The 15,889-nt window shown below is 39.4% G+C and overlaps 1 protein-coding gene across 1 annotated transcript in view; it reads left to right on the top strand.

The window, feature by feature from the left end:
• Positions 1-15,889, top strand: part of DCDC2 (doublecortin domain containing 2) — an 80,692-nt gene that overhangs the window by 8,055 nt on the left and 56,748 nt on the right. Inside the window, exons 3-4 of the mRNA XM_009326513.1 lie at positions 15,477-15,553; positions 15,677-15,808. Coding sequence (XP_009324788.1) covers positions 15,477-15,553; positions 15,677-15,808 — 209 coding nt within the window. The remainder of the gene's footprint in view (positions 1-15,476; positions 15,554-15,676; positions 15,809-15,889) is intronic.

Below are 15,889 nucleotides of genomic sequence, written 5' to 3'. Positions count from 1 at the left end.
CCCCTTCCCCTTCCCCCCCCACTCCCCGCCCCCCAAATGTTTTTAAACACGATATAATTTGTCAGGGCTCCCACATTAATGCTCTGGATGCCAGCCCATTCTCATGACTTCAGTAGTGCTGCTGTTAGCCGGAGCCTGGAGGCAGCAAAGACTGTTCTTCAAGCATGCTCCGGGGGATTGCCTCCCACCTTTCTCACCTGGCAGCTGGCCTTGCTCTGGCCATGGCCTCGAAGGTGAGCAGTCACAGTAATAAATGGCCTTGTGCCACAGTACTCCTGAGCGTTGGTGGTGCATTCGGAATTGGTGCAGGACTTCTTGTTGCCCACGGGAGGAGATGGTCTTGGAGCTGTTAGAGCTGGCTTGCCCTAGACCAAGTTTTGGAAGCACATTGATGCTGGCCTGGTGGTGATGACAGCTCTTCTGTACCTGCATAGTGCTGTATATCAAGGATCTGAAAACTTCAAAACAGTAGCACAGAAACAGTATTTGAGAAATTAATGTTCAGTTATCATCATGCGTAGTTACAAGGGTATCAATTCTGGTTGCATGAAGCGCACTTAATGTGGCATTTCCTACCTGATGAGTGTTTCTTGGTGCAGGTTTTTCTCCAGTAAAACAATTACAAATATCTATTTCCAATTCTGGTTGGTGAGGAGGGAGGCAAAAGAAAGAAAATCTTATGCAGCAGCTGTACATTGTGTATCTGTATGCAGCTGTAGGTTTTCTTTTGTGTAAGTTAAACTGCCAAATGTTTGACATCTGCTTTTGGGAGTACTTTAATGTTATTTTTTGAAGGCAGCATCTCAATTACTTTAAATTTGCCTAAAACTAGAAAATGCGTGTCGAACTAGAATTAAACAAGAAAAAATTCATGCTCAAGATACAGCATAAATACGGTGACCTACATTCAGAAAGAAGAATAGATGGGAAGTATAAAGCATTAATTTCTTACTAAACTCTCTTATCACTTTTCTCATGGAGTGACAAGACAGAATAAGTAGTCCATTGGAAATAGATTTCTCTTCTTTACTGAAATCTGTGAATGTGGCTTTTTAAGGAAGGTGTTCCAGGCTGGGGAAGCAAAACAAAATAAAATTAAGGAAAGTTCTCCATCTCATGTATTCTGGGAACTCATCTAATGAAATCCTTTAGCATCCATTCTTGTAAGGTGCTGAGATTTAACACTTGGGAACAGGTTCTGTCCCTGATGAGAGCAATATTATTTCTCTGTTATGCCCTGGTTCAGTTTTAGCTGGAGCTTCTCAAATACCATGGTCCTGTTGGCCTGTAAGGTGCACCTTGCCTTGCCTGACACGTTTGGAGCTAACAAGGGTTTACAGCTAGTAAGCACCTGTGTTCTCTGTGCATCCTTTACAACTGACAACAGAAAATCTGGGGAAGGTTTCATCGAGAAGGTCTTAATATAGATGTGTTGTTACAACACAGCAATGAACCAATTATGTAATGTTGTGTAATTCATTAAGCACTATCCATCTATTTAATGTGAGAAGTGGAACATGCAAATAGATGTGATTGTCTGTAAGATGGGTTGGGATAGTTTGGGAGGACACTTTTTTTTTTTCTGTCTAAACAGCTGGGTTTATAGATGAGGGTCTATACCACCAAATACCATGTTATAGTATCAGTAGCTGACTTCACCACAGGCTGTCTTTGGTGAAAGATGGATGAGATATAAAGAGTGTATTACATGTCCCCCATCAGTAGTGTCAGCATCCAAAAGCGCATAAGCAGAGTAACGCTGAAAGCTTGTCTTTCTACTTTTTTCTAGTGTATCAACTGCATATAGCAGTTTAATTTCAAGGGCTTTTCTTTTAAATATAAGCATTGTTTTAAAAATACTTGAAGTATGACAGTAATAACAATGCTCTTAAAATCTTGCAAAATAACTGTAGTCTTGGTCTGTGAGTCCCAACCATCAATCAGAGATGGGTCTTTGAAAAAAAATATTTTAAAAACTCTTAGTCATTCTACTACTGATATAAATCAGGTTTCAAGGTGGTCTTCAATGAAATAATCTCATTATCAGTTAGTATTTCTGATATCATTGATAGATTTCTTTAATCCAGCATCTAGCTTCTTAAAATCTAATTTACCAGTCTAAGGCCTCCAAACAACTGAACTAAATGGGCCAAATGCTTAGCTCATGGAAAACAGACACTTTTATTGACCAGTCTACCCCAGATATGGCCTTGAACTAAAAGCCCTGTTCTTCTGGGTGAAGTTTGGTGTATAGAGCAGTGTCAGTATAGGATGATGAATGAGGGAGAGCCACTCTTAGATCTTATTGCAGGATGATATAATTTATGATGGAAGCAAAGTGCATGAAAATGATACTGAACATTTATTAAATGTTTCAAAATAGTAGGAGTTCCAGTAGTGTCACTTCAAGTGATGTCTGTAGTTCAGTGATCATTGACTTCAGTAGATTTTGAGCCATGCCCAGGGCCAGGAAGGAGATGGGATGCTGTTGGTTTTGCAAAAATACCAATGGTAGTTGTGGTACTTCTAACAGTCACTGGATTTCCAAGATATTTAGATGCCGTGATACCATTTTTGCTTTTGCAGATCTTCGTCAGACTGTCAGACATATGCATGGGATGAAGGGAATAGTTCAAGAGAAAATTGATAACTGTGCAGAAGAAAGGAAGGAGTTTAGAGTGGGAAAGGCCTGCAAGATCCTTTTCACTTCAGAACATCGGTCTGCAATTTGTTTAGTTTCATCTTAACACCTGATTCCAGTTCCCTGGTTTCTGAGACAATCTTGATGCAGTAACATTTGAGCAATTATCAAGCACATCCTCACAAGTTATCCCCTGCTGCATGCTGCTAGAGCTGGTGGGATTTGAAAGCCACATCTCTGTCTCTTCTCACTTCATCCGCTGTTATGTGTATTGGGCACTTCCTTGCCTGTTTGTACTTTTGCTCTCCTTAGCAATAGGAGCAGCACAGCAGTTTAGGAAAAGCCTCTTAGTTCTCATGCTGCTGTAACACCAGATCAGTGTGCCACTCAGCTGATTTTCACAGTGCCACAGATTCACTTGACTAGGAGTGTGCATGATGGTCAGAAGGGTGAGGTGCAGGTTATGAAGAGGGAGAAAGAAAAGATCAAATCAGAGCTAAAGGCAGTGAGCAGCAGTAGTGAAGAGAGAGAGACTGCCTGTATGAGCAAATTTGTATCTGGCTCAAGCGTTTTACTGACATGGCAGTACTCTTTCTCTTCTGTTTTGCTGTTTATCTCAGCAGGTAAGTGATGACATCTCTTGCACTGTAGCATTGTGGTAGTTGTTCTGCATGGCTGGAGCAAGTTTCCTAGGAAAAGTCTGATTTTTCAATTCCCATTTGATGGCCTCTGCAACAAGCTAATCCCCCAGAATTGTCACATCCCATCTTAGTTTAGACTTTTTGGGGAGAGAGCAAGGGCAGAGACTAAGTTCAGATTTCTACCTTCTCCCTTGTTCAACCAAGGACAGCAGTAAAAGAAGACTTTTGTCCCAGAAACATGGGAAAATTGTGTGTCAGTCTCAGCAAATGGCAGCCAGGTTCTTGGCTGTTTTAAATCCTCTAGCAGAGCCCCCACGCTGTAATATGTCTCAAAACTTTTTATGGTTACATTACTGTAGGGAAAGTAATAAGCTTTCATCCTGACCCAAGCTAAAGCTTTGATACAAACTATTCCTCAGGTGTGTTTCCATCCGTGACTTTTGGCAACTGAGCTTCTTGTTTTGCAAGAGAGATCCCTTTTGTACTGAAGGTGATCTGCAAGTACAAATACATTTTAAATGATGTGCTTGAGGAATCTAACAATTAATCTCTTGAGGAAGTATGGATCAACAGAGTTACCATTTGTTTATTATGAGCTTAATTGTTTGTGAAAGGTACTGAATGTTATTTTCCAATTATAACGTGTAAAGCATGGACATTTATATTTCTCTAGGCACTATCTCTGATATAGGTGGTCTCTCCCTGTGCACTCAAAAAGATGAATTTTACTTGTCATTGGGGCTGGGTAAGCTGCTGAAGAATGATCTGAGCTTTTGTATTTGCAAATCCTGTGGGCAACTATTTGTTTTAAATTCTCTTTGTTTCACAAAACTGTGTTCAGCTGAAACCTCCTTTCTTCTTTGACTTCTTATGACCAACAGTTTTTTAAACACACTGAAGTAAACAGACTTTGCAGTCTGTTATTGTAAAAGCAAAGAATTGCAGGCACCTAAGAAAAGCAGATGTATTTTGATATTGAAGAACCAGTCTCTTGCAACCAAAAGAAAAAAGGGAGGTTATAGTGTCTGTATGAAACAGCGTCTATTATCAAAAGTTCATAGTAGGCCTGCATTAATCTGTTCTACTGACCATATAGATAGATTTGCCCTTGGTTGACAGCAGACAGATTTTCTTAGGTAGTAAAAACATTGAGGTTTTTTTTGTCTGCACTTCACTTTTTCTCCTGGGTTTCTAGGACAAGGTGATTGTGTGGCAAGCTCTGACACAAGTTTTTTTTTGTGCTGCTCAAGATTCATCGTCATTTGTGTTCCACTTGGATTTTTTTTTACAGACTTATATTCTAGAAAAGCATTTATAAAGTTATTTAAAAAAACTCTACTTATATGTCTTACTCCAAATAAGGCACATCAAGAGTTAGCTCTATACTATAGACAGCTAAGGATGATGTAGACTCCTTTTCTTAGGCTCACCACTGTTTTCTATGATGTTTAAGCAATGAAAACATCCTGGTCCACATTTTATGACATTTGGCTATTTACAGTGTGTTTATTACATTATTACCCATCGATTGGGAACTGCTGTAGGGCAGTAAGTGTAAAAATGGATGTAAGAGCTGATTGGGGCAAGTGTGTGGCTGGTTGAGGAAGGGTCACTTTACCCAATTTCTTTGAGTGATGGGTTCATTCTGGAATGCTGTCATTTAACATTACAAGTGGCTGTGTATGGCTCTTAGACTGTCGGATTCAGTGATGCGTGTCAGGGGCCCTGGTGCGAGGGATGCACTAGGGACTCTCTGCCTGCCACCCACCACGTCTTGTCCTACCTTTCCAGCTCCACATTCCTCCCATGTTCAGCCTGGGTATCCTTCTGCAGTTCTGTGGCCTCACATGTAGTACTTGTGTCCTGGTCACATTTTTCCAGTGATTCATCACTTTTTTTCACTGTTTTACATAAGCATATTTTATTGTTCCATAACTCTATTTCAGTTGCAGCTTCTTTTATCAGGTGGTTTAGGTGTGGTCATATTTGGAGGAGTATTTGTAGAATGGCATAACCAATATTTTTACTAATGCTTCTTCAGAGGATTAGTAAAGATTCCTCAAAGCTGTCATACATGTATGACCTGAGTATTTGTATCTGCATGCAACCCCAGAACATCTCTCGCTAGTGAAAACACTTGATAATTACAAGGATTTGAATGAGTGAACATTCTGAAACTTTTAAATCTCTTTTTCCGATCCAGTGCCTGTCAGTCCTCACATTGGTCACACGCTGGGTGACACGGACACGTGCTAGGACATGGAGTAGAGCGCATTTGCTTGCTAGGGAACTTCACAGAGTGTGTCTGGTCCTGTGATGAAGCATGACTGCAGAATGAAACTGGGACTGGCAGAACATGCCTTCTCCTGGCGGTCTCCAGCTGCAGCACGTCAGCTTAGTACCACTCCTGCTGTGGGGTCTTGTGGGCCAGACATAGTTAATTGGCAGATCACAGCCTAGGTCAGTTGGCCACTGCGTTCTTGGTGAGGTCCTGGGCCAGGAAAGGTTCCCTAGTTGTCCAGTGCTGACAGAAGAGGTGGGCACCATGACAGGGGGATGTGAGGTGGAAAATACAATGTTTGAGACTTGGTAGATCTGAACTTACCATTAGAATTTTCCAAAAAAGCGTCTAAGATGTTGCTATAAAAGTATTTTGAGGAGCTGCCATTTCTGTGTTTCCCTCTGTTCCTCCATATTTTAAAGTTCAACTTTTTTAGTATCATTTATGGCAATTGTTTCTTCTGCATCCTTTAAGTGCATTTTTGCTGCTAGACAGTGGAGTCACCACTCATCTGTCAGCAGTGGTATGGTTGGATTAATTTGTAAAAATTGAATTTTGGAAGTTTATAACATCTTGATTTCACAAATTATTTTGGTATATTTATGCTGGATATACCTTGTCCTTAACATACTTGCATATTTTTTCCAAGTACATTCTCATGAAAAATCCCAGTATTTATAATTATTGTTTATTTCAAACCTAGCATTTATCATATCTGACAAATAATGTACATGTCTAATCATAAGAAAAAACTTGTCATTTTTCAATGAGTGGACTCCTGATTCACTTTAACTTTTAACTGTCAATTAGAAATGGTTCACTGCTATTTTCTCTGTACAGGAGATAGTTTTGTGAGGGTAAGAGAGTGCCTGAATAGATATTAGAAATGATCCCAGCATGTGCAAATTACAGCCATTTGATGTCAAAACAATCTATCTTCACAGGATATTCTTTCCTAATTCTTTCCTAAGAATTAGAAAGAAACAAACATGGTTTGTGCTACCCAAAATTAGTGTACACAAAATATTTGTATGTCTGGAAATTAATTGTGTATAAAGGTCCACTTCATATTCCTGTGCCAATATGCAAAACTAAACCCTCTTGCTACTCCATATCTAACCAGTTTGATTTCTTCTACTGCTGGTGTCACAGACTGAATAAGGAATTTCCCATTTTCTGATGCCGAATTAATTAGGAATTCTACTGTAGGTGTAGTTTAGGGAATAAGACTATCAAAATGCAAAGATTAAAAAAATGTGATATACATCTTTAATCTCCTGAGCAACATCTTTAATAGTTAAATTTAATATGTCATTGTTTGGTATTTAGTATCCTGGTAACATAATTAGCACAACAAGACGTACAAGACAAATACTCATCCTGAGTGTTCATAATCTAATACCAGGAGGAATCAGAGAAGAACTGACCAGACATCCAGTTAAAACATAAGCTGTGTCCTTTTTTCCGATTGGGCCTGTGAATTAATAAAATTTCTCTTTATATGGTTTGTATACCTGAATTGTGTAATTCTGAGTATTTTAATTAACAGTTTGCTTACAGATGGATTTAGTGGATTTTGGAGCAACAGAAAGACTTGTAGAGGTTTTTGGTTCATGCCACTGGAGATTTCATGGTCTGAATTGAGTTTGATATGAAACGTGAACGTTGGTCTCTTCCTTGATTAACCTGCCTGCCTTGTCTGTAGGGTAACTGCTCTTTCTCGTCGGGGGGGAGGCTGGGAGGAAGAAAAGAGGTGCCAGTACTGAAGCTTTTAATGAGGCATGTTAGTCTCATTAAAAACTTGTTGCTGCATACTGCATTGTCTTACTGGAAACATTAACAACTTTTACCTTTGATTAAAAATGATGAAAAAAGAAGATTTTGGGGGTTGTTTTTTGTTCTTCAGCTGTCACTGTTCACAGGTTCAGGCCCTTCTGATTAGCCACAAAGGCCAGAGACTTCCTTTTGGTTTAAATGAGTCTAAGGAATTTGGGAAAAATACACATTGTGAGAGGCAAAAATGGTCAGAATTGGCAGTATTATGTCAGTGACAGAAATGAGCATCAGGATCTATTTTGCTTGAATAAAATCTACATTATTGATCCTATCATTGTGTGTGTTGTAAGCAGTGTAGGGTATAGCATCATGCAACCTGGAGAAGAAATGGAAGCTATTCTTGGGATCCAGAAGCAACACAGCTGTGATCTGTTTTGGAGCACTGCACAGGCTAAGTGCCTGGGCAGGTAAGGCCATGCCGTTGTCTGATTTATCCTAGCTGAAGATCTGGCCCCTAATCCAATGCCCCAAAACAATGACAGATCCCAAGTGAAACAGTTTTCTTTCCAGGGCTTAGCTAGATGGGGTGGGACTTACCCTCCAGATGCACAGGGGATATGAACTCCATTTCACTTACCGTGGCTGAAAAGGAGGGTGATTTACCTTGGAGGTGAACAGAGTGGCTTTAAATACTTTGGGGAATTGTGTAGGAGCTTTGCGGTCTAGAAGGCTCCCTGAATCAGTACATGACCATTCATTCTGGCATAGTTCATTTCCGGCTCATCTATGCTTTATGTGGACTGAGAAGTTTGTGTACTGCCGTGGTGTTGTGACCTATTTATGTAAGCTTGGAAATCCAGTCAGTTAATAGCAGTTTGATTGGTGCTTTGTATCCAGACCAGTAGAAAGGCTAGTAGTCCCTTGCTCAAGGCTGTTTTGTACTATCCAGTGTACCATCTAGCAATGCAAAGTAGCCAGGGAAACGTAGATTATCCAGATTAATTACTGTGTAGGGTAACTGAAACGGTTTTGTACTGACCAAACACCTCAGTGAGTTTGACTCTGCATCTTTCGTCAAAGTGTGTAAAATTGCCCATTTAAAAAAAGTCGCATTTCTATGAAATAGGTAAGATAAGATGTTTCCTATGCTGTAGTAGCTCTAGGAAACTTATCGTTCTAATTTGCTTTTAATCACTGAACCTTGAACATTCCTTTCTTTCACATCACAGGGTGGTGATGGTGTGTATAAATGGGGTTTTGGTTCCTTTGACCCCAGTTCTACCCTAGGGGAATGCAAATATTTGTTCTCAATTTTCCTGGGCACATTGATTAACAAACAGGCCATTGTAACAAACTGGCAAAGCCATGGCTCATTGCATGAGCTGATAAATATTTCAACACAATGTCACATTCCAAATTTAAAACTTCAAAAGGTTAGTTATAAAGTGACATGAGTAATGAGTGAGATGCTCATAGCACCCAAGACTATATTAATACAGCAATAAGAAAGGCCAGCTCTTAAACCTGTATAAATCAAACCAGCACAGAGCATCTGGTTCAGGGAGGTTACGTTTTTTGACTGTTGTTTTGCTGCCATCCAGTATGGCTTTATAAACACATGTAAACCTGTAAATCTTGCAGTTGTTCAGTTGCCGCCTTTGATGGGGGCCGCTTCTGGTAAGAAAAAGGAATAAATCAGAGAGTCATACCATTTCTTAGCTATGGATAATTAGCCTGTGTCTTCACAGCAGCCTGTGAAGGTGCTGCCAGACCTCTGTATTTAGCATGTCTCTAATTATTTAATATACACTGGAGGGAAAAGAGAAGCTAAGAATGGCACGTTTCTATTTGAAACTATTCTCAAGTGCATAAAAATCACCTTTTTAGAAACTAAATATGCAGCATGGTATGTTCAGAGGACAATTAAAATACTATTTAATGAACTGTATACTTTTCTGATATACAAGGATTGATTCTCTGAAGTGTCACACGCCTTTTGCAAGTCCCGAGTAGCCAACAGGAGGTTGGGTAGTTTGCTGGGTCTGTCCCACTTTCCAGCCTTATTTGAATAATAAGTGTGAAAAGTATAATGTAGCATTCGTAGAAGCAAAAACTTTATGCATGGGGATCAGCAAATAGGTTCACACCAACCAGAACAAATACACATCATTTTGCTACATCTCCATTTTAGGGATTATGTTTTTTGCCTTTTACTGGTTAACACATTTCTGAAGAAAGAAGTGAAAACCATTCTTTTTTTTTTCCTGTGTATTTCAAACCAATGTGTGGGTTGCTCAGAGTCCTTACATGAATAGCCATTCTCAATGATGATTTCCCTGTAATGCCATATATGTAACGTTCTCTTCCCAGTGTAACACTTCTTTGAGTTAGAACCATTGCATGAGCAAGCCCATCCATAGTGTTCTAAAAAGGAGTAACATGTTTTTAGTTGATCTTCAGTCTTTCATGTGGTCAGCTGAACATAAACATAATAGAAGTTTTTGTATGAAAATTATATTAAATTGGTGCATATATGTATGCATACACACACATTATATGCATGTATACACATGTGGATATGCACACACTAATTCAAAATGGTTTTCTTACAAAAACTATTTTTCATATGCGTACATATGATAGCATACCTGAGGTGACGGTTTGACTGCTGATCATTTTGTTTGTTTTTTTTTGCCAACAGACAACAGTGGAAGATGTAAGTACCTGAAGTAGATTGTACAATGTGTTGTATGTGTTTGCTAAGTGTTTTTTCTGTGTTTGTTAAATTTTGTTAATATTTAGCATATTATTTAGTATAAGGGAAAAATGTATAGAATGTTGTTATAAAGCAGCTGTGAGGGTGTGGATTTTTTTACCATATTTCAGTTAGATGCTGATCTGCATCTTGGCTTTGTATTTTCAAAGGGATGTTAGGAGGCACTCAGCTGCAGCTAACATTCAGCAACACAAATTCAACCTCAGTAAATTATGACTGAAGATGAAAGCTGGGCTTTAAGAGACTCTCTGTAGAAGGTATTCTGAAATTTGAGTGTTTACAGAGATCTCAGACACTGCAGATTGATCCCCACTCCCAGAACCTAGCCTGTGTTGAGTTTAGCTGCTTTGTTTTTCCCAGACTCTGCAAGGTGCTTTGCAAAGTTATTTCACAGGTGGTAACTCCTCTCTGAAGCAAGAAAGATCCACACTGCTGTTGTTACAAGGGGCACTGTGGGAAATATCAAATTCTTTGTAGAATAGAAAGGTAAAAATCGTGGTGGTTTTGAGTGTCTGTGATCTCATGGTGTATTTCCAACTGTGTTTAGCTCTTATTGCCTTGCAAATTCTCATTTCATTGATTGCCTCCAGCTTACTTGAAGTTCCCTCTGAGTTTCAACTGATATAATGCTTTCTCCTTCCTCCCCTAAATGCTGTGTGTTGCTGCTGTATGTTGTCATGTAATACTTCAGATGAGTATCTCATCACAAATTATGAAATGTTGGCAACATTTGTCAGTAGGATATGGAAGCTGCCCTTGAATGGGTCTTCTCAAACAAACTGAAAATGTATGAAATTTAAAGATAAAATCATAATGGGGCCAGACCATTGATTAATGTAAATCTGGTTACAGTTGCTGACGTAAATGGGAAAGTGCTGATTTACATCAGCTGAGAATGTGGCTGGTGAAATTAAAATAAAGGGTTTAGGGCGCTAATGATGCTGGTCTCTTAATGTAAGCACAGACTTTCACCCAAGATTTGATCGTGTTAATATGTAACTCTGCAGTGCCAGAGAGGTCAGGCTGTTCCAGACACTGCAACACTGTGGTACCTCCTACAAACAAAACAGGAGCAGAACCATGTATTCTTTAATTAAATCCTGGATCGGGTCTTCCGCTGGGGTGGTTTGGCATAACTCCATATACTTCAAAGGAACTAGACTGATTTACAGTGGCTGAGCACTTGGTCTTTTATTAATGTATACTTCTGTATATTGAAATTATGTAGCTTGCTTTTCGTAACCCTAAATAGTTTAACATTGGTCAGACAGAAGTTGTTCTAAACTCTATGAGGTAGTAACTTGAAGACCGTGCCAAAAAAAAAAATAATGAACAGGACAGTCAGGTTAATTAGAAGAATGGTGTATAGGGTGTTTTGGTTTTTTGTTTCTCTTTTTTTTTTAACTCACTGCAGTATAGATCTAGCCAAACTGTTTTTTAAAAGAGTGGCTTCAGAGCAGGCTAGGGTAGCTTGTGCTGAGTTTTTGTGCCGCTGTACTTGGAGAGCTTGATATATTGTGCTGTAGCCAGAACATACATTGGGCATCTGCAAGAGTTATCTCTTGTGCATTATGGAATACTATATTATACTGTATTGTAGTTGCTTGCATGTTTGCATGCTTGCCAGCTTCAAAATTAAAGGTGGTGTACACAGCTCATTTGCAGCACCCCTGTGCAGGTACTTCCCTCTGTTTGTTTTTTTTTTTTAATTTTCTTATATATTTATTTTCTCCTTTCCTCTTTGTCATTTGCAGCATCAGAGTGTCCCTGAGTCCTGGATGATATAGTTTATCTTTCTTTTGGCCCCTGAAGCAGATCAGGTGTAAAACGTGCCTTCAGGAGGCAAGGAGTCCCAAAGACATTAGCTATCCCGCCTCTTCCAGACAGACAACGATAGCCTAAACATCTGCCTAAGAGCACGTGGGACCCCAAGAAAAGATGCAGTATGCTTGCCCCCGCTGTTCATATCAGGTGTGGCAAAAGACTCTTCAGAGAGTTCTGTGCCACCGTGGTCCAGCATCTGCTTAATTTAGTCTGGGCTACTCTGTTCCAAGCTCCCAGAAACTGAGGTCTTGTCTATGCACTGTACTAAATACTTGTGGGTGTTTTATTGGTGTCATAGTCATCTTAGTGTTTCCATGTACTGATTTTTGCAGTGTTACATTAGCAAATGTAATATTGCACTAACGTATTCTTTTCACCTTTTAATATAGGAGGTACATTTGATTTAAACACACTTAGCAAAACAATGCAAGATTGTATTTTGTTCTGGTTTAGGCCATGTTTAGGTAGAAAAGACAAATATTAAGTCTTTGCCCAAGCTGGTCCCATCTTACAGTCCCCTGCAGTTTGCTCATTTAAGAACAAGACTGCCAGAAGGCTGCCAGAAATATTAATGACTCTTTGAGAGAGTAACCCAAAAGACAGACTTGGAAGCTGATGCCACAGTATCTATTATTGCCAGAAATACAATCCTTCAAATAATAAATGAGCTCTTAACGTCTGCTAGGTTGCTTGTTTTCTCAGTGGCCTGGTGATTGGGCTGCATGCAATAACATGATGGCCTTCTGAGGAGCCTACATCAAAATTAATGGTTTCATCAGCTTGCAGGAACAACTAAATAATTGGGCACACCTGGGACTATCCTAAAAGGCTCCTTTATGCTTAGCGAATGCTTTCTAATTCCAGTAAGGTGTGGATCATTGAAACCTGAGTGTTGCAGACTGGATCAGAGAACTTAGTTTGGTGGACTGTTTGGAGTGTGTGAGAGTTTGAGCATAGGTATCAACAACATAAGTGAGCATCAGGAATGGATAAGGAATGAACTTTTAGAAAAAGCGATATAAGGCTTTACTAGTTACATACTGAATACTTTATAGGGGATTAGCCTGGCAACCTAGCAGCTATGCAGAAAGGTGTAAGGGCAGCCTAAGTTAAGTAATTTCTGTTTTGGATGCAACCTGTGTTTGGAGCCTAAGTGTGAGGACCTGATGCTATGGAAGTAAATCAGTATTGTCTCAGCCTTCAGCAGCATACTCTTTAGAAAGTTACCCTATTTTTTCTGTATTCTGAAGCTCTCTCTTAAATTGCTTACATTGGGCAAATAACCCTTGATGGTTGACAGCAGCAACAGAAATGTTTTCAGATGTTGCAGTTTAAAGTGTGTTTTCTTTTTCTTCCTAGAAACTTGGTAAATTTTCATCTCAAATTATGGTGACATAAACGACCAGTTATGCTCTGAAAAATGTGCTTTGAATGTTTCTGCAAGAATGGCTGAGCTCCTAAATTACTTGGCAGTCTCCAAAAATTTCTTTGCCCCACCTAATAAGTTGTATTATAGCAACCTCTTACTCTCTTTCCAAACCTGTACTAGTAGGTGTGAATCTTCCACCTGATTCAGAGCACACTGGAATTAACAGCAAGCCTGTGAATTGCAATTATCTTAGGCATTAGGCATAGCTTATGTACAGTCTAGTATGAAGTTTCTCATTGTATGAGGCCAAGACAAACATGTATCTACAAAATAGATCTTAAGGAGTAAATACACTGCCTAGTAAATTGCTTGCATAAAGGGAAGGTCCCCAGCCACTCCAGGAGCCTGTTTCCTAGCCTGGTCCACAAGCACTGCTGGCACAATGCAGCAGTAACATCTTTCTTGCTGTCTCTCCTCTTGTAGAATTCTCTGGCCAAAATATCCCTTTGCACTGAGCTTCAGATCATCATGCCCCTACTGCTGCTGCTTGCTTCTGTTTAGTCACTGTGCTGTGCAAAGGCTAATTCTGCCTTCCTCTGTCCATGACCAGAGTAGGATTTCATGTCCTCTGAGTATCGCAGAAAAGAGAAGACTGGGAGGGCTACGCTGCTTACAAGGGCTTTTGAGAAAGGTGAGAAGCTTAAGTGAGTTGAATTCAGAATAGATACACTTCTCTTTTAGCAGACTTTGAGAACAGATTTTGTTCAACAGATTTACCTGTTGCTGTCTTTCACTTGAAGTGATTGTACATCAAGGAATGCCAGTTTTGCTTTTGTTTTGTTGGTTGCTTTTTCCCTGAGAGAGCTATTTTAGCTCCAGAATTTATGTGCTTGGTGCAGAATTTGCTGTGTGAGGTTCTTTGGGTTATGTGGGAAGTCAGATTTGATTATTTTAATAATCATTTTTAGCTAGTTTGAAATATCTGGTAGGTTGAGCACCCCTCTTGCTTTTTTCATTATATACAAGAGACAGATCTGGAAAGCAGTCCTGTCAGTACTAAATTAATTTGTGTGAAAATCCATGCAAAGACTTAAGGCACTGGAGCCCAGATCATTTTCCATAAATTAAATTAGAAGTATTGGTTAAGTTAGCACAGAGTGTGATAAAGCTGCAACACATCACGTCATTAGACTGCTTTACATAGTGACTGGAACATTGCTAATTTAAATAAACTTTGTACATCTATTTGAAAGCATATCTCTGTGCATGCTGGCTATTTAATCCTTTAAACTTTTATAGTGTTTTTCAGAAATGTAGCCAACTTGTTAATGCACGTACTGTGACTTTTGAATGTTTGTTTGGGTTTGACACCTTATTTTGATTTGCTAATTATGGATAATTAAAAAAAAAATCTTCCTAATGATTTTGGAGTTTGGGTTTATCCCTTTTTTTTTTTTTTTTTAATTTGAAAGTGTGCTTATAAATGCAATAAGGAATCCTAGCTAGGCAGTATTGCATAAGTTCAGTATAATGGCATTAATGTTGAGCCACCTGATGGCTCTCAATGCAGTGTCTGTACAAAAGAGTACAGGGAATAATGTTGGGAATTAAGTAGCCTATGTTTTATTCTGAGAGCTAAAAATCTGCAGTTCACCTCATTTGTGAGCCATTGCCCTAAAATGAGGATAGTATTCAGCAGCCTTTATAAACCACTGATGGATTTGAATGTAAAGACCTGTACAAGAGCAAAAGTACATAACAGCAGAGAGACCTAGAGATGGCATTTATTGTTAAAGAGAGAAGATGGTTTAATTGCCTGGGCCATGGTTATCAGCAGTAAGGACTAAGAAAGCAAGAACACCATTTGGGAGTGTTGCTTTGTGTCTCTAGGAACAACGGCTGAGAAGTCACCAAAGATGTCCATACAATTCTGACCTCTCAGTGGAAACCATACATTGTGCCATGCTGCGCTGTGGTATACTATGCTGTGGTTGTTATTCAACATGTATATGAACCTGCAGCAGTAATTATGTATGCTCTGTAGAAGGTGAAGCTGGAATGGAATAAAATGCGTGTTTTAAGAACAGGAAATTCTTTCTGCAGATACACTGCCCCCCTTGCTGGCGGTGGTCAGGGCCCCAATGTGTAATTTCTTTTTGTCCTTGCAGGTCAAGCCGGTTACTCACAGTAGAATCACTGTGTCAGCACGGTTTCGAAAACCACTTCAGGAGCCCTACACTATTTTGTAAGTAGAATTTTCAGTTAGTGAACTGCCATTTCGGGGGGTAGGGTGGGGCATGGTGTCTTAACTTCAGATGAGTTTTGTTTAAAATGCTCCTCCAAATTATTTTACTTTGCTTTATTTCAGCCTGATTGCTAACGGAGACCTTATTAGCCCTGTAGTGCGCCTCCTTATTCCCAGGAAAACACTGAATCACTGGGATCATATTCTTGAAATGGTTACAGGAAAAGTTACCCTCAGAAGTGGAGCTGTTCACAGGTATTAGGAAGCTGAATATTTGCAAGATACATTTGATATACGTAGATATGTTTTTAAAACTCCATAGGTAGATATAATGGA

Source organism: Pygoscelis adeliae, unplaced genomic scaffold, assembly GCF_000699105.1.
Source record: "Pygoscelis adeliae isolate BGI_AS28 unplaced genomic scaffold, ASM69910v1 Scaffold186, whole genome shotgun sequence".
Classification (NCBI taxonomy): Eukaryota; Metazoa; Chordata; class Aves; order Sphenisciformes; family Spheniscidae; genus Pygoscelis; species Pygoscelis adeliae.
The sequence above is the reverse complement of the archived record's forward strand: the minus strand, read 5'-3'. Positions and strand labels throughout refer to the sequence as shown.